At 40.9% G+C, this 19,309-nt stretch overlaps 1 protein-coding gene across 3 annotated transcripts in view; it reads right to left on the minus strand.

The window, feature by feature from the left end:
- NELL1 (neural EGFL like 1) overlaps positions 1–19,309 on the minus strand; it is a 425,045-nt gene that overhangs the window by 358,799 nt on the left and 46,937 nt on the right. For all 3 annotated transcript variants that reach the window (XM_054027068.1, XM_054027069.1, XM_054027067.1), the window contains exon 4: positions 9,622–9,792. In XM_054027068.1, coding sequence (XP_053883043.1) covers positions 9,622–9,792 — 171 coding nt within the window. The remainder of the gene's footprint in view (positions 1–9,621; positions 9,793–19,309) is intronic.

Consider the following 19,309-nt stretch of genomic DNA (forward strand, 5'->3'; position numbering starts at 1 on the left):
TCTGTCTCTGTGCTCCCTGGCCCTTACACCCCTAACCTCAGAGGGTTTCACCCCAACTTCCTTGGTGGCTGGTAGGAGAAACTAGGCCCTCACTCTACTGTGGGTTCCAGCCCTGAGACCCATACCTACCCAGCCAATGTCTACTCCCTCAGACTCCTTGCTGCTTCCCTGGACCTCTTCTATTCCCCAGAGACTGACTACACATTGTCCCCCTGCAGCCCCTTTCTGCTTTAAAAAAAAAAAGGTGCCTCACCACTTCCTAGCTTTATAATCACCACCCATCCCTTCCCCAGCTCGGCTTCATCATCTCTTACAGCTGGCTCTCTCTCTCTCTGGCAGATGAGCCAGGTATGTAAACTGGCCTTTCAGGCCCCATTAACCCCTTGTCTACATGGTGTACACATCCCATCACAACCTCTAACAAAGCTATGGATGACTCTTTTGTCCTTGCTTTTTTGACTATTAAACTACAAATGACCACTGACATAATATCCATAAGAAAAGTTGACTGTGCTTGCTAGTTTAGGGGCAGCATAATTAGTGTAGGTCTTTGAAGTGAGGGGAGCAAGAATCAACAGGAGATTGTGTAAAACAGTCCTAGAAAAGCCACTGGGTTATTATTGATGCACAGAAGAGGAGAGGACCTGTTAAAGCATACGGTGACTACAATATGGAGAGTAAATATCCATACTAATAGTAGCACCTACCTCTTATATAGGACATTTCATCAATTGACCTCAAAGGGCTTTACAAAGGAGGTCAAAATCATTATCCCCATTCTACAGATGAGGAAACTGAGAGACAGAGAGATTAAGTGACTTGTCCAAGGTGACTTGGGCTGGTCAGTGCAAGAATAGAATGAATAGGACCCTGGTCTTCTGAGTCTATTAGGCCACACTGCTTCCCCATCTTCATACTAACAAGTAGAGCATTCACAAAAGTAAAGGGTCCCAGTGGAATGACTAGAATCAGATACACTGTGGGAAAGTACACAGGACAAAATATGCCTAAGTTCCCTGATTTTCAGAAGAGCTGAACTCCAATTTAAGTCAGTATGAATTTAGATGACTAACTTTAACCATCTACATTTGAAAATGTTAGCCATATGCTGAAGCTTCTTTCCCCTAGTTCCGGAAACACCCCTCAGTCTTTACCAGCAACATTTCTGCTATTGCAGTCTTTGACCTCTCATAAGCAGACACTGCTAACAGTCTGAATGTAGTAACACGTAGCAGTGGTTTTTATGATGCATGCAAATATCCACCAGGGAGTAGGAGACAACCACCAAACCCTGTTTTATTTGTGACCTAAAGCTGGTCTAGAACTCATATCGCCAAAAGGAAAAAGAACAGCTTGTATATTAAAGACCTGAGCCATAGCCCACCGGAATGCCTAAAACTCCCCTTAACATTGATGGGCTTTGGGTCAGGTGCCAAACAATAGCACCTAAATGCCTCTGCTACATTTTACTAGCAGGAGAACTATTAATACTGTGTTCTTTCCCAGTTATTACCATACCAATACCCCTCCAGAGTAATCCTTTCCCAGAAACCATCTCAGTAACCGCCTAGAAGTTGAATCTCTAGAATACATCTCAGTTGCCAATCATCATAAAATCTAAGAATGAATGACTAGAAAAGGAAATCCTGGAAAGTGAAGGAGGAAATGAATATGATGGGTCCTCCCCAAAGGGGGAAGAAAGAAGAAAATCCAAAAAATAAAGCAAAAAGAGAAATCTTTAGGCAGAAGATCGGGATGGACAATAAATAAAAACTACACAAGTGTCTATGAAACAAACAAACAAAAAAAGACATAATCCCATCCTATGACTTGATAGTGATGATTCATGCTTGCTGATCCCATGTGACTGGGACATGGCACTGCTGGTGCACCAAAAATACCACTAGTTTAGAACAAAAATGTCAAAACATTGTTATATGGATATTTTACCACCATGACACAGAAAATCTAAGGACATTATTTCTGTTTTGCCACAAAGCACCGAAAAGTGAACCTTGGCAAACCTGAAACACCTTCCACAAGATATGTATGCAACATCTGCAAAGCAGTAAATCCCCCCACAATGGGGCTGTGGCACACAGGAGATGTTTGCCTCACTACAGCTGCATTCTGTGTATCTGCAGGCATATCTTCGAAGCCTTAAGTGTTTGCTCACCACAAGCACGAGTTAGAAAATACTGGGCCTGATTCGCCTCCTACTTGCTCCTGTGTAAACCAGAAAGTCAATGGGTAAAAACAATGGGGGAGGAAGAGAACAAGTACTGGTGAAAGTGAGAGAATAACCAGCCTCCAAAACTGAGCTACGCAGTTATGGAAAATAAATAGAAAATAAAAGAAAACCATGGGCCAGTCACTGTCAGAGTCCCAGCTAAATATCTCAGTTTTGCTTTCCAGAATCATCTGCCAAGTAGTTAATTGCCTTACAGAATATCTTGTCACAGGAGCATCTTATCAAGAGAATAATGTCATCACTAAATAATTTGCCCATAATCAAAATAATCTCATCGATATTCCAGAGTCAATTTCTCACAAAGGGAAGGTAAGTACAAGATGAGGAACCTCAAGATTGGCTTTGAAGCATTATGTATTTGCTCCCATGTTCCTATCAAACATTCTTCTCATCCATTTTTTTTAAGATACTGTGCAATGGCATGGCAGTCTCTCCAGAGACAAACCTGGTCTCTTCCATAAACCATTTCCTTTCTCTCGTTCCATAGGCATTGCTTACATTCTTAGCTAGTTTTTATGAACTCACTTGTGGTGAGGCGATATAATCCTCATCTCAGCTTTCCCATGATATTTTCATCCACCTTTTTAATTTTCTGCAATGATGCACTCCCTGTGCACTTTCCATAATGACTAATTGGCCGTGATTACAAGTGTATGCAATAAATGTTACACTGGTTCTAAATTTAAAGTATTGGTTTTAGTCTGTAAAACACATGGTTTCGACCCTGAATAACTTACATAGCATCTTTCATTTCATAAAATCATAGAAATGCAAGACTGGAAAAGACCTTGATAGGTCATCTAGTCCAGTCCCCTGCACTGAGGCAGGACTAAGTACTATCTAAACCACACCTGACAGGCGTTTGTCTAACCTGTTATTAACAACGTCCAGTGACGGAAATTCAACAGCCTCCCTCAGTAATTTGTTCCATAGCTTACCTACCCTTATAGTTAGGAAGTGTTTCCTAATGTCTAAACTAAATCTCCCTTGCTGCAATTTAAACCAATTACTTTTTGTCCTGTCCTCAGTGGTTAAGAACAACAATTTATTGATGCAATAACCTTGGAATTCAGATCACCCAGGATCTCACAGTAACTGGGATATGTGGGTGTTTAGAAAGATAGATAATATACAGATTGAGAGCAGAACACTTTCAAGGAAGGGCCCTCAGTTCGGGAACTTATTTCTCTCTGGATCTGACAGACTTCAGGGGTGAAAACCTGTCTATGGGAGTTTTTCCATTGACTTCATTGGAGCCTGGATTTCACCCCAGGGATGTTGCAAGACACATCTATTCATTCAGCCTTTAGGTTGAGTGACTTGGCTTGACAAAGTGACATTTTTCTACATTGTGTTAACTTGATTCGTTATATGTGTTTTTAAATTCTTGTATTGTTTATATGCTGAAGGCACACTGTAAACATTGCAAAACAAATTAATTAATAACACCACATTTTTCCTCTGATTCCTCCTTCCGTAACTGGTCTCAGATATAAAAGCCATTCATAAAAATAGAAACGTCATTTTCTTTTGCTTTCATGCTTAGAATCAAACCACTTCTCTTTCCTCCCCAACTAGTACAAAAGAACATTTGATTGGGAATACCAAACCAGACCACGGTCCATAAAGTCCAGGATCTTGCCTACAGTAGTGGCCAATACTTGATTCATCAGAAAAAATAATAATAGCTTAATGCAACTATCCAATTGAGCAATGTGCCCATGGAGAAAAGGGAAAGTAAAAAACCTTTGCAGGTTTCAGATCATTCAGAAAGATTGGGGAATATTTGTTAAATAGGGACTCAGATCTAGATTTAGGCTTTCAACAGACATTTAAGGAGGTACTCAGAACTGTTGTTTCAGCTCTGGCCCAATGCTCCTTTTTTAAATATAGCTCCAGTATTCAACTACACGACCACTTACGCCACTGAATTCCATGGGCTGCCTAACCACTCCACAGAGGACAGTCCCTTTATTTTTTGGGAACTAAATTTACCTGCCTGAATGGCATACAATAATTATTTTTACAATCTGAAAAGGAAAAACCGTATGCATTTGTGATTCTCACAGTCCCCCGATCTCCTTCCTGTCTCCACAATGCCATTAGTCCTCCACACAAAACAAAACAAAAAAGTGGAAACAAGCAACGACAAAAGATTCCCTCTGAAAAATCCCCACAAACACAATTTCACCATACCCATGCTCTAAGAAACCACCTCTATTATGTGGGTTTATCGCTGTGCAATAACTAACATCTAAATATATATTGGAATAATGTAAAAAGTGAATTCATAATATTTGAGAATGGAGTAATATATCTCCTTCCCCACTTAAGGAAATGACTGAATAACTCATTTGAGCCTTGTCAGTCTTGATTTAAACTTATTTCCTCTACCATTATGCATCCTCTCTCCGGCACACCGGTAGCATACAAAGAAGATGAATACAAGATGTCATAGTAAAGCATAACACAATATTATTCCTGTCCTACTGAAGTCATGAACCTGTCTATCAACATTTTAAGTTTCATGAAAAAGCACTGCAAGTCTCAAAGTCTAAAAATACATTGCTACGGTCTCTATCGAACAGAAGTTAGACTCTGCTGCTACCAAGTTCTGGAACCCTGTAGACCTCTACAACTCAGCAGTCACTGAGCCAAATCATTATTTAGGACGTAAAAAAAAACTTCAAGGCTGTTCCTCCTCCAATTGAAATTGATGGCAAAATTCCAACCAACTTCAATTGCAATAAGATCATGGCCTAAAAAACAGCTGCCTCAGGATTCTGCTGTGCTCCAACACTCAGCGAGATGTGAAAGGTATCTCTTTTGCTCCATCCCAGTGCCCCTTGTAAGCTAGTGGAGCTCCATGAGCATGTTCATGGAGTTCTCCTTGATGACCTTATGCAGCTACCTCCTTGCAAGAGAGCAAACGGAGCTGTCAATGTCAGCTGGGTAAGGCTACAGCTACACATTTATTTATTTATTTCATGGCTTCCTTCTGGTGCTGATCACCATAATACAGTATCTGAGTACTTCACAGATACTAATGCCTTCCCCATCCCATCCATGAAACCTGGAAGAACTATTATATCACTGTTTTATAGACAGGCAAACTAAGAAATATTGAAGTCAATAGACTTGCCCAGGTTCACACAGGAAGTCTCTGACAGAACCACAGCCAGAACTAAGATGTACAGTCTCAGAGCCTTCTGCCTTAACCATAAGACCAGCCTTCATTTACTGAATAATTATCTAGCATTGCTTATATACAGTGGGTTAAAAATAATCCTTCTCTAGGCAATGGAGTCACACTGAACGCATCTTGAATACCCTATTGTACCTTGACTACAATAACTATAATTTTATAGACATGACAGCAACTGACTTGTTATCTGGGGATATTGTTTACTCTAAAAGGTTTAGATTCTTCATGACTCACTCAAGGGGCTTTCAGTGGGCAAAGGAGAAAAAATAATTTCCAGTAAATACTTTAGGCCAGATACTGGGTATGCCTACAGCACACTACACAACACTTTACCTGATTAACCTCATCTCTGATAGCTCCTGCCACTCCACTGGGCAGAATCTTAAAGGACAAGAACAAGGAATGAAGAAAACAATGCAACAGAACTGGGTCATGGACCACATATTTAAATGTTCCTCTGTTCCTCCAGTAAAAACCTTGGTACAGCAGGTAAGGCAATAGATCCACTCTTTTAAACAGATTTCCCACCTTACTATTTACTATATTTTTTTTAATTAAAGTTGTAAGAAACAAAGGAATGTGTTAGATTAGAATATATCTCAAATGACAGCCAGTGTACAGCCAACCTTACTTAAAAAAAAAAAAAAAAAAAAAAAAAAGGGCATTTTAATTCCTGTACTTGGATGTTGTTGGTTTGGTTTTCTTGTTTGTTTTTTTGTTTGTTTGTGTTTCCAATTTAAAAGTTCTCATTGCTCATGCACTTTTTATTCCCTGATGCTCTACTCCAGCAGGAGAAACATAAAAGGAGCAGACAACATATTTTTTTCAGATGGACCCCACTTCTTAGTCTGCTTGGTTTCTATTTCTATTTCTCTTAAAAAAATTAAGGAAATAACCAAGAATATCCATCAAAACTATAGGTTGCTCATTTTCAAAGTACCTTACAAACTTTAGTTGCGTGTTAAAGGCATGTCAGCAGGTATATCTATTTCCCATTAACCCTTAATATTTGTAACACATCACTGGCTATGTGTAAACATTTGTTCCCTCCCACTGCTATTCAAAGGCCCAAAGTAAAGGCCATTGCAGTTAATGGAACAGTTCCGATTGACTTCATCAGACTTCAAAACCCAGGTCCAAATCTTTCTATCTGTGTGAGCACCTCAGAACTCCAATATCAGACTCTGTAATAGTTCTTACTCTGAGAGTCTTCCAAGAACATTGAAAAGAGCAATCAAGACATGGCAATAGCAGATGTTAAAATGACACAAATTTGGGCAAACTTACAGCCTTTGATATATTCACCTCACTACATTCTTCTCATTAATGCAAAGTAAAAGGCAGCAAAGGCTTTCACTAATTGTCAAGTATCTTCCTTTCATATATTCAGATACAAAAAGGATAATTTTACACTGAATTTGAAAGACTAAGGTCAATGATTAATCAAGCACCAGGTGTCAATGTGATAGTATGAGTCAGCAGGATGTGTATGAAAGGGCTGTGGGAGGTATAAAAATGGATTGGAGGATTTGTTCAAGATTTAAAGGCTTTCAGGCTCCTTTACCTCCTGGTCCTTTCTCTAAGTTTTATAGGCAGGAACCACCCTTGGGTATCAAGCCAAACCTTGTCACCAATTAGAGAGCTGATTTTCTGATCCTGACTGCACATACACTCACAACACACACACACACTCCTTTTCACATACTCTTTCAATACTCTAACTCGTGCACGTGATAGTTTCTAATATTTGGAAGTCACACTTTTGCACATTCCAATTCCACCATCTGCCCCCTCACAGATGTTCAATGCTTTCCAGTGTATGCAATGATATTAGTACACCAAAAGGATATATGGAGGTGTGCACACGCAAAACTGCACACATGTAAGTGGGGGCGGCACTGAAACCCCAGTGAAAATCAGGCCCTACACTAGTCAGAGTACTTGTGGCACCTTTAAAAAAAAAATCTGTACGAGTTTTTTCATGAGGTTGATGGATTTCCATTCCATACGGCTAAATGCAGTGCCTTGCATAATGACAAGTTTCAGAGTAACAGCCGTGTTAGTCTGTATCCGCAAAAAGAAGAACAGGAGCCACAAGTACTCCTGTTCTTCTTTTTGCGGATACAGACTAACACGGCTGTTACTCTGAAACTAGTCAGAGTGGTATTTTTGGTTCTCTTGGCTAGTAGTTATTTAATTAGATAGACATCCCCAGTATTTATTTAGGCTGAACTGAAAGATTGGAGCAGGGAGAGCATCTCATCTTAAGGGAGCTGAAAGTATTCATCTATTGACTAAAATAGCATTCTCTTCTCCTGTGATTTAATTTGTTCGATTAAGTCCGTAGAGGCACCGCTTCTTATTAGGCATTCAGGAATTAGCTCAAAGTCTAGGACACTAAGCCATCCTAAAACGTTGAAATTTATATATAAAAATCTACCCTACCTAATACAGGATTCTGTGTGTACTTTCAGCTGTAGTTTTTCTCCCACTGAAGATTAGGAGGGCTCAGATTTTTTGGCAGTTCTCAACAGTATCCTTTGCTGGCATCCTCTGTTTTTACGCACAACAGATCACTTTCACCTTCTTATGAAATTTACTGAAGTCTCAGCAGGACATATCGGTGCAATTAAAAAAAAGTTGATTCCCTCTTCAAATGCAAAGGTGTAGGAGGTTAAGATGTAAAGCAAACTTTTCATGCCAACACTTGGAGAAAACTCTAATTAACTGAATTGAGATGCTACAGTTGAGCCAGGAACTTAAAATCGTCTCTCTTTTTTCCTCTCCATTTAAACCTCTACTACAGTCTACCCTCAAGCCATGCTTTAAAGATATTCCCATTGCCTTGGAAGTTATTGCAAAAGTATAGAACCAAATAGAGGTAGTTAGTTATGGCTGCATGCTGGGAGCAGAGCTGAGCTGCACCACCCCAGGGGATGCTCCAGGAAGAAGAATCCCTTCCCAAGCACAGGGGGTGTAGGCTGCACTACTTTCACATAATGGCCTGCTCTCCTCTCTGTGCTGGAGCAGATCTGCATCCTACTGTTGAGGGAATAGGGCCATAATCACATCCTAGTTCCCTTTCTAAAATGAAATGCAGAATGTAGAGGGCAATAACTTCTCCCTTGCAGGGACACTGGAACAATTTGTATAGTGGGGATGCTAACAGTCATTGAACCAAACTGTAAACCCTGTGTATAATGGAAAGCCAGCATCCCCAGCACCCCTAGATCCATCACCTATGCTCCCTAGATCATGTAAGCGCAGCATCAATAAAATTCATATGGGGGGGGGTGATCCAGCTTCTGTTGAAGTCAAGGGGTGTTTTGGTGTTCATTTCAGTGCAAGCAGGACTGAATCTATTATCTTTTCCACACACAGAACTGTCTTCAAATGCCCAATCCTGTGTTGCGTTGAGTGTCCTTGACTGCCACTAACCTCAATGAGAGATGAGTGCTCAGTATATCATAAAATCAAGTCCCAAATGCAAGCAGTTTCTCGGTTGGTAGCTTTTTGTTCCTGCTTGTGTTTTTGTTGGGTGGGCGGTGGAGGGTTGGGGGACGGGGGGGGACTTGCACACTAATGGTGGCAATATGCAATCCTTACAGCTTTTTAAAGGGAGGTAGCGAACTGGCAGCCAGAAAATAAAATGGTACCAATACTGAACTTTTAAGAAGAGCAGCCCCTTTTAGAAGTTTCCCTTTAGAAAAGGCATTTAGGCTTTTGTTTTGTTTTTAAAAAAAAAGGACACTTGATTAAGTGAAATGAAATTAGAAGCTCAAACAACATCTTCATATATTCTTCAAGTTTCCAGGCATGCTGAGTGAAGCACTCCACAGACAGAACAGACTGCACAACCGTGTATCACACTTAAATGTAATCACAGCTGAAAATAACATCAGCCAGTACCTACAGTACACTGAGGTATATTTAAGAGTCCCCAATCAGCAATCGACCTTTCCTACATGTGTTCATAATAACAATGTACTGTTTCATTTTTATGCTTTGTTTTCTTTCTTACTCTATTGCGTTCGGTCATTTTAGAATATAGAACAGCTTTTTTCTTTTCTCCAATTGCAGTTTTTTTCCCAGGGGAGAGAAGGGGGGAGGAGGAAAGAGATGGCTTGTATTTCTCAAAAAAAATTTACAGAACACAATGTCTTACCTGTTGCAATCAACATGAAGCAGAAGGTGGGATGCACTAAGTGACAGTGCAATCTTATGCCACTGTCCATCTGCCATCCGGTACGGGAACACCTCTGTTCTTGCCTTTCCATTAAATCTGTAATGATATCTAATCTCGTCCCTCAGGCCGCTGCTCTCCAGTTCAAAGTAGCTGTATTTGAAAGATAAAGAGTCAGTTCCATGTTTTAGACTGTGTTCTCCCTGCTATCACCACCATTTCCCTCCTTCTGCTCTAAGGCTTAAAAACAGTTCATGCATTTGAAAATGAACTAATCACCACATTAGGTTACAAATGTAAAACAGGTTACATAGTATGGGTGTTAGATCTTGTAGTTTATTATTTTTAATAAAAGAGTGAGATAGGCCATAAAATATTAAATAATATCACTTATATGAAGATTGCGCATGTTAAAAACACCATTAGATAGCCCTGAAGATCAAAGTTCCCTTTTTTATCCACAGTACAAGCATCCCTCCACTGCTCTACCAATGTGCTTCATCTCTGGGCTGGATTTGAATGGGCAACCTAGAAATGATGGGCTCTATTCACATTACTAATGCCAAAGAAGAGGTACTATAGGAAGAATGCACCAGCTAATTAGCGGAGTAGTATCTACTTGCCACAAATCTCATTTTAAATCTCTCCTCCAAAATTTGTGCTTACTCAATGTATTGACTTTTATTTTTAAGGCTGTAATGTTTCAGCTTTACAAGGAAATTAAAGTCACCAGATAGAGTAGGTCTCTCAAAACCTGGCACAGTCAGGTAGAACCCTGGGACATATGTCACAACAGAACAGTCACAGGATAGCACTTTCTTGCTAACAAAACAACATATTTATTTGGCTCAAACTTCCATCAATAGTTGCTTCACACTTGCGGGAGGAACTAGAGAGCCAGTTAATTTTTAAAGTGAGTTTAGTCCCTGTAAAAGGTACCAGACTAGCAGTTTGGCAACTGAGCCACGCCCAGCACCAGAGAAACTTCCCCAAGCTGGTCTACCAGGGACAGCCTCTAGGGACAAGAGGGGAGACTGACCTCTATGCCTGTTTAATCCTAGGCCTATCATAAAATTGCCAGGGAAGGATGTTAGTTTCTGCCCACAAGAGCAGAGTGGAACGAATGAGGACTGCACAATTCTTGTGGCCTTGAAGAAAGCATAAATGCACAGCCCTCCAATGCTGTAGGTATGCTCTGGGGCTTTGGGAGAGGACTGGGCATAAGCTAAACAGTAGGAAAGAGGGAGGAAAGGAGACTCGAAGAAGAGGAGAGAAAACAGAATTATTGGGAAGACACAAGAATGGAAATGGGAGAGGAGGAAGAGACAGTAGCTGTTTGCTAGTGGTACATCCAAGGGAGCTGGGATTGCTGCACTGGACACTGCATGCTTACATCACTGGTGTGGGGAGGAAGGAGTGCTTTGCTTCACTCTCTATCAAGCCTCTCCAAAAGAGGGAAGAAAAATCAGTCTTGATGGGCCTTACTCTCCACTGCCAAAAGCAGATTTCCATGATACTGCATTTGGAAGGAAGATGAGATCACAGAGGAAGAAAAGAAGAAAGGTGGGGACCCATACTGAAAGAAGACTAAAGACTGAAACACGAACTAGTGGTGTGGAGGAAAGGTAATACACCTGCCCAACTCTTGAAAGCTAAAAATAGGAAGAACCGGAGAGAGAAAATAGGGAAGCATTTAAAGCCACTGAAATATATAGGCTTAGAGAAACTTTTCTGAGGGATAAAAAGGAGAAAGATGCCTAATTAGTTAAAAACTCCAGAGATTATTAAAAATGAAAACATTTTAAACAGCTCATTTATTCTTGGCCATTCATGCCATTTGTCTACTTTTTGCATGTTGCACAGCATTGGCAGTTTCACTCTGGTTTGTAGTCAATTTCACTCTCTGGTTCTCATGTAGCAGCCCAATGGTGCATCATTTGGGATATAAATGCTTCCAGGGAATGACTACATTCAAACAGAAAACTCTTTGCACTCGTCAATTGACAAATACACGTAATGCAGTTTTGCTTGTTTTGTAATATTTTCTTCCCCATCTTTACCAAAAAAAAAAAAATTTAACTTTTTGGCCTAAAATACTCAGTAGAAATATGTAAAATCTAAAACAGTTTGTAATGAAGAGACAGACAGACACTCAGAGAAAAGGTGAGAGGGAATAAAAAGAAGAGCCGTGACTTATTTCATTTAAGGGGGGCGGGGGGTGCAGTTCAGATTTCCTTCCACGTACCAATCCAATTAATTGGGAAACTAAGAAGAAATATCTATCTAAAATGCTGGATTCCAGCCATCTGAGACACTGCAAACCTTTCATCCCCTTAATGGACAACAATGAAATTAAACATTAAATCGATGGACAGAGGAGCCCTGCAAGTAAAATAGGATGGAAGAGAAACACTCTTAACCATTATTCTCTGATACATTCTACTGTTTCACATGACACATTTTACATAGTTATTGATTTTCTTTCAAATAGATAGAGGGAATTAACAATGCAGATTATCCAGTTGTTCAAGGCAATGATTCTCCAACTGTGGAGACCTGCACTCTTGAGCAGTGATGCTTCCAGTTAATTCCAGTTTAGTCTCGGATTATTTTAGGATTTTCAGAGATTTTTTTAACCAATTACTCTAAACCCAAAAACAAAAATACAAGCCTCTCTCCGCACCTCATGTGATCATTTCTTTGTCAGCTGTTCCTGTGGTGTGAACTCTGCCATGATCAAATTTACAGAGGACACCAAAATTGGTGGGGCAGCAAATACACAGGAGAGACAGAGTTACACTGCAGCGTGACCTGGCGAGACTGGAGTAGTGGGAGCTACAGGCAACAAGGGGAGAATCATTACTAACAAATGTTAAATCCAACAGCCCAGGGAAAGGAAATAAATCAGTACAGCTAGAAAACGGGGAAATGTAACTAAATAGCCACTCCCAGTGCATTAAAATGAGCTTATCTTCATTCTATCTAGGTTCTTATGTGGTTTTCATAATTGTAACATCTGAGAGATTTCCAATAGAATCTGCCGCAGAAAAAGTATGGGACTAGAATCATGGGCTTAGAGGAGAGCTAATCCTAAAGAAGTAGGCCCTTTTATTAAGCGGCCCACTACTGGAACACTGGTTCAAGGTCACCACAACCAAATGTAGGCAAGCCCAAAACAGAGAAAGCTGTTCCTTGCCGTTTCCTTTTCTTGTTCCTTATTGTCTTTTCTTCGCCAACACTATATACAGCATTCTCTCATTTATATTTCCTACATAACCAGATACTAAGGTGCACCTGAGCTCCATTCTGCTACCTCCTGGTCTCACCCTATGACTCTGGAGGCAGCCAGGGACTGATTTGACTCCAGATACAATTTAGAGAAGCCTCAGGACTGCTCTAATTTATATCAGTTAGAACAGTCCCCTAGGGGACTTTTATTAGTGCACACCCCAAGATTGCAATGCATTTTGGCTACTCTGGGAGGTTCCAGGGAGTGCTCCCTCTATGAAGTGCCAGCCAGAGACTCCAGCTGGTTGGAGCAAAAGCAGCCAATGCAGGGACAGTTGTACTATGGGGAGTAGTGAAAATGGGGCCCAACCAGGGATACCCCTCACTCTAAAATACCTTTGGACACAGAACTGTGCAGGGGAGACCTCCCGCTCTGCCCTCAGCATGTAGCCTTGCGGAAAAACTGCCAAGAGCAGCCAGCCTGAAAGTCCAGCCAGTAATAGCAGAAGGAGCCAAAGCAGGGCCTCTGGACACTCCAGTCAAGACTATAGAATATTCTCTGATTTTCTCTGCCTGGGCTGATTGGCTGTTTGCACCAACCCTCCATTTCCCTCACCAGGATCTTCACTTCAACTTCACTCCACAATGCCCTTCTTTACCCTCTGCTCCCCCTTACCCTGCCCCACTCACCGCTTCCCTTCTCTTTCCATTTAGCTGATCGCCTCCTAAGTAACCGTGCTCCCCAAATAAACAAAAATTGTGGAACTAACATGCCGTTTACCGCCACCCACTGTTCACTCACCTTGTGTTTTCTATACCTTCCCACACCCTGTGTCTGACTTGTCTATTTAAATAATATTGTCTCATTGTTTCCTTATACAATATTGTGTCTTTGCATCCCTGTTTTCTCTTGTCTTAAACTTTGATGGTAAGCTCTTTGGGATAGGGACAGCCTTTTTGTTCAGTGTTTGTAAAGTGCCTAGCACAATGGGGTCCTGGTTCATGACTGGGGCTCCTAAGTGCTATAACACAAATAAATAAAATAATAAGTGCCACTAAAGGAGTACAAAAGTGAAGAAGCGGGATTTGGACCAGTCATACTTTGCACTTAGAACAGGGCCCCTTCCATCTGAGAATCTTAGAGAACTTACAAATATTGATAAATTAAGCCACAAGATATACCTTTGAAGAAGATATCATCATTCCCATTTCACAGATGGGAACATAAGGCACAGAAAGGTTAAACCATCTGCCCCAAGGTCCCACAGGGTGTCACTATCAGAACTAGCAGTAATATTTAGGGACCCAATCCTAGCTTCCCAACTAGGCCACACTTCATCTGTTTCCACAATGACATCTCCTCATACTAGTGGACAGTGATGACAATTAACATTGTTAGGAGCAATTTATGATGTTCAGATATTACCACCTCAAAAACCCATAAAGTGGCACTTGGTTCTTGACTGCCAGCTCAGAATAAAGCAGGGGTAATAAAATAACATCTGCTTTCAAAAAGTGCACAGGTTCGTTCTCCTTATGCTTTCCTGTCACTGATCTGCTTTGTCTATCAAAAAAGGCTTGTACACTATTGACAACAACAAAAAATACTCTGGGCCTGATTTTCATTTACATGGAGGACTCTTTGCACAACTGTGGCACCATAAGCCCATCTGTGTCCCCAGGTTTCAGAGCCCAAGCTCCAGCCTGAGCCGCAACTTCAAAGTGCTATCTACACAGCTATTTTTAGAGCACTAGCGTTAGCCTTGCAAGCCCGACTCTGTTGACCTGGGCTGGAAGGCTCAAAGCCATGAGCTGTGTAGACATGCCCTAACTAATAGGCCTTAGAGTGGGGGTAAATGTACATTGCACCAGTCTTACATAATTTGTCAATTAAGTGTTTTTTCCCACCAAAAAGGTACGCAGAGCTACTTAAAACACGGAACAGGGAAATCGAAAAGATTTGGGGAAGTGGGATTTGCCTATACTATAAAATGCTGACTAGGATTTTTTTTAAAATGTGTGTCTGGCAAGGCAGAGGGAAGGACAGACACAAAAGAAAGTTTTCCCCTAAATTTCCCAAGCAGCAATTAAGCATTATAGTGTTGTCTGAATCACGGATCCGAGTGCAAGGTGCAAGATAGTCAGAGGCAGAAAAAGCAAAATAAAAAAAAAATTAAGGAAAACATGGCAGAGACACACACACACACCTCCAAACATATAACATTAAAAAATTAACTGAGGCTGGTATTGCGGAGGATCTAACCTTTTGTTGTTTATGTAAGAGGCAAAACAAAGGCAGAAGAATCTAGGTTTTCTAAATGGAAGAGCAGAGCTTTGATAAGGAAAGCCTTAAAAATTCACCTAAAAACTGCAATATCAAGAAGATTCTGGAGAGATTATTTTATTTTTTGGTACTCAATAAGAACACTGTCAATATAAAGGAGCTGCTTGCCACTGCTGCTGGCAGTTTGCAAGCTAGAACTGCACTAGGACAAGCACTGTCAATGAAGTTGCACTTAGGAAGTTAAAGGTTTCATAATTGCCATCTGCTGTCAAAGCACAAAAGAAGTCATTTAAATGGATTTCTCTCTCCTCTTCACATAAGCAGCATGGAAGAGGCTAAGGTTTCAGAAGTGGGGGGTGGCCCACCTACAGAAATAATAAGGTGGCAGAAAAATATATATAAAAATGTAAGAGGTTTATCGCAGAAGCTTAAAGGACTGAGTGCAAAACAAGCAGCTATAATAGGAAATGCATCACTTTCTGCAATAATTCTTCATAATCTCTCATAGCCACAGAGCTAATCACCTACCACACAATGTTTTGTTTGTTAATAAAGGACAATGTCCCAGCTCTGGAAAAATCCGTCAGATTAAATTAGATTATGTATTGTAACTGTATGAGTCAACTGGCACAATGTGTTCCAAGACAAAGTGGTTTCTCACTTGGCAGGCTTTAGTAGTAATAGTTACTTCAGGGAATGAAAACAGGTGTTGCCGCTGGCCTTGGGGATGATCCTCCTATTTTGGTGTCAAGCCATTGAGTAACAACATCCAAAATTGCCCAATTAAGATTCAGTCTCAGAAGATTCACTGTACCAGCAAGTGCAGCCATTTCTTTATAGTGTAGGATATGTTATATGGTTAGAGTGCCCATGGATGGCATGCAGCCCCTGGTGGTTTTGCCTTCTCTGGAGTATACCACTAGACAAATCCTGAGCCTGGTTCTTATCTCACTTACATCAGTGAGAATCAGAAACAACTCCACTGTACTCAATGGAGTTAAACTGGGGTGAGTGGAGAATCAGACCCAATCTATGCAGATGTTTAAAAACATGGGCTGGTGTAGACTGCTCCATTGACTTCAGGGAAGCTGCATCAGTTCACACCATCAGAGAATCTAGCTACATATACACTTGCACAAACATTGCCCGCATTCACAAGTTGACTAAGCAAGCGAATAAAAGGCAAAAAGTGAACAAACTCAAAGAATATTACTGGCTTTATTTTAAAGTACTAATTCTCTTGGAAATAATTCCCTCAGTATCAAATTACTGTCTTTTCTTCTTCTTTCTTTAGAAGGTGGATGAAAGCCTCTCTCTCAATTGCAATGACAAAGAGAGGCTACTTGCTCCTGAAATAAACCTTCTCTGTGTTACACCCAGTGTATGCTCTGCGAGTTGTAGAGACAAATAAATGAGAAAATATAAGCCTGGGTAAACAACACCCCCCATATTTCTGCCCCCTCCCTACAGTAAAGAGTAACGGAAGTCAAAAATCTCCTTCATTTACATCTCACCTTGGATTCTAAACATAAATAGCGGAAACTGATCCTTATTGTAACTCCACAGAAATCAATGGAGTCACATCAGGGACAAATTTGACCATTTTAGATGCTTTTGCTGCATTTTCTTTTTTTAGCTTCTGAATAAGAGCCAACAGATTGTTAACATGGTGAACGACTGCTCTTCCAGGTCCATGTTTCTGTGAAAGGCACAAAAGCTGGAGCCTGTCCGGGGTAACAGCCGCCCGGGCCACTGTGGGGAACCCTGGACTCTCCATCTGACCTGGGTGGGGGGCCCAAAAGCAGCCCCCGACCCATGTCCCCACCCCCCAGGGTATGCCCATGAGGGCAGGTGAAAGGTCCAGGGCTCTCCATAGCGGCCTGGAAGGCTGTTACCCTGGCCAGGCTCCAGCTTCTGGCTGGTACAGGGGTGGTGCCTTTGGGAGGGACAGGGGCGGAGCCACAGAGGGGGCAGGCCTCATGGCCCACTCAGTTTTATGAAGGATCCAGAACTGCTGGCTGGAGTCAGAAGCCAGGTGTCAGAGCCAACATCAGAACAGGAGTCAGAAATCAGAGCTCAGGGTGAGAACCGTAGTCAGAGGCCAGATGCTAGAGCCAATGGTCAGAGCCAAAGTCAGGAATCAGAGCCCAGGGTGAGAACCAGGCTACCTGGAGTGAGGTAAGGCAGGAGCAGGGAACAAGCAGGTACAGGAGCTATCACGGTCATGGGTGAATGCTTTGAGTTGCTGCTGAACTGCTGCTGGCCTGCAGACCCTTCCAGTCAATCAGGCAGACTACTACAGACCAGCTGTGCTCATTAGGTTGCCCAGAGAATGATTCTGTTGCAGGTCTTGATTCTTGACAGCATCTAAGTTTCCTGGAGGAAATGCGGCACACAGAAAAACAAGATAGGCCTCAGCACTCATTTCTCCTGAACAAAACTGGTGGTCAATAAGCAAGTCTAGAAATACTGACATAGACATCTCCCTATAGAGATTGCCCATCATCATAACCAGCCCTGCCTCTCTGACATGTCAGTGTGATGCTGAAATGAAAAGGGTCTTCTTTTCTATATTCCAACTTACTGCTGTAGTCAGCCTTTTATCACCTTTTTGACAACCTTATTCAGGAACAAGAGACTTGAGAGAGTGTTCTGGATGGAAAATTTGTCAACACCAAGTGAGGGTGGCTTGTATTTTTAAGGAATGATGATCTACATATTTTTAAGATGATGATCAGATACAGGATGTGATTTGACAGACAGAATGCTCAGATATGTATATTAAGGAAACACATTGCTTGAGGAATAGCAGAGTGAACAGTTAAGAGAGCCTGGCTGAAGTTACTATTATTTGTTAGCATGGAAATTACTGCTGCCCCCATTTTTATAATTAGAGCATCTGAACATTATCATGTTTTACAGATGTATCATCAGTTGCCTATTCAAATTCTAGTGGCAGAGAGCAAAAAACCAAATTATGTTGCTAAGTGCAGAATGGGTTTTAGGCATATAAAAGTTGGACATTTTAAAATAATTACAAGCCCTTTGGAGATGGGCATTATTATCCTACAATCATCTCAATGTGTTTTACAATCCCTCTGTTAGCATGTGGAACTCTTATGTACCTCACACAAGGGGCTTGTTAAGAGGGGATAATCCTGCCTTATTGAAGTTTATTGCTTGATCATTATCCTTTTCTCGTCATAATCACGCTTAAGCTTTAACCAGGCACTTGACACAATTCATTTCAGTTCAAGATCATGGGAATAAGATGCTCAGTAGTATACTGTAACCTGGAAACAGCTACTATGGATGCAGTGACCAAAGGAAATGGAATAGACAATACCAAAGAAAGAAAACCTGTGACAAAAATGTATAAACACCTGATATGGATGAGGGGAAGATTATAAGCAGGATTGATTGGGTTCATCCATCAGCTACTTAGGAGAATCAGCTTCATGTAATCTACATCTTTACTGATGCACAGACCCTAACCTCTAATTGCCAGATGATCACAAATTTCATTCAAAAATGCTACTGATCTCAGGATGCATTCAATAAAATGGCAGAAGGAAAGCTCTACAGTTCTGAAAAACAGCTGACTAAAGCTGGCCTAAAGGGTATGGATTCTTCTAAACAGCCTTTGCAGAAACAACAAATGACTTCAATGCTGCCATCTAACACTGGACACTAATGTCATTTGGATTAAAGCTATAATCCTGACTACCAATAGTATCCACTACTGATCTTTGTAAACATAATGCTTGGTCAGTGTTCAGAGGATCTCTGTGTGGATTACTTGTTTAACCTCTTATACAGAACTCTGAAAGTCCCCATCATTCTTAGGAAAATGAAAAAGTGAGGCAGATTTAAGATCGTAACTCAACTGCATCCCAACACTCTCATTTTAGAAATCTGAAGGCACAAAAATGTGACTTCCTTGAGTTGAGTTTTACCGTGCTCCAAATCCAAATACCTGAATCTGAGAGAATGAAATCCTCTATCCCTAAAATAAAAGGAATAGTCAATTAAATAACTATAATCAGCCCTTTTTTTCTATTGAAGTACTTTACATTAACCTAGTCTGAAAAGTTTAATGAAAAAAATCCTCCACTGTGACATTTTGTTCATTAAAGGTATGTGTGTCTTTTTGTCCTA

This window comes from Malaclemys terrapin, chromosome 4, assembly GCF_027887155.1.
Source record: "Malaclemys terrapin pileata isolate rMalTer1 chromosome 4, rMalTer1.hap1, whole genome shotgun sequence".
Lineage (NCBI taxonomy): Eukaryota > Metazoa > Chordata > Testudines > Emydidae > Malaclemys > Malaclemys terrapin.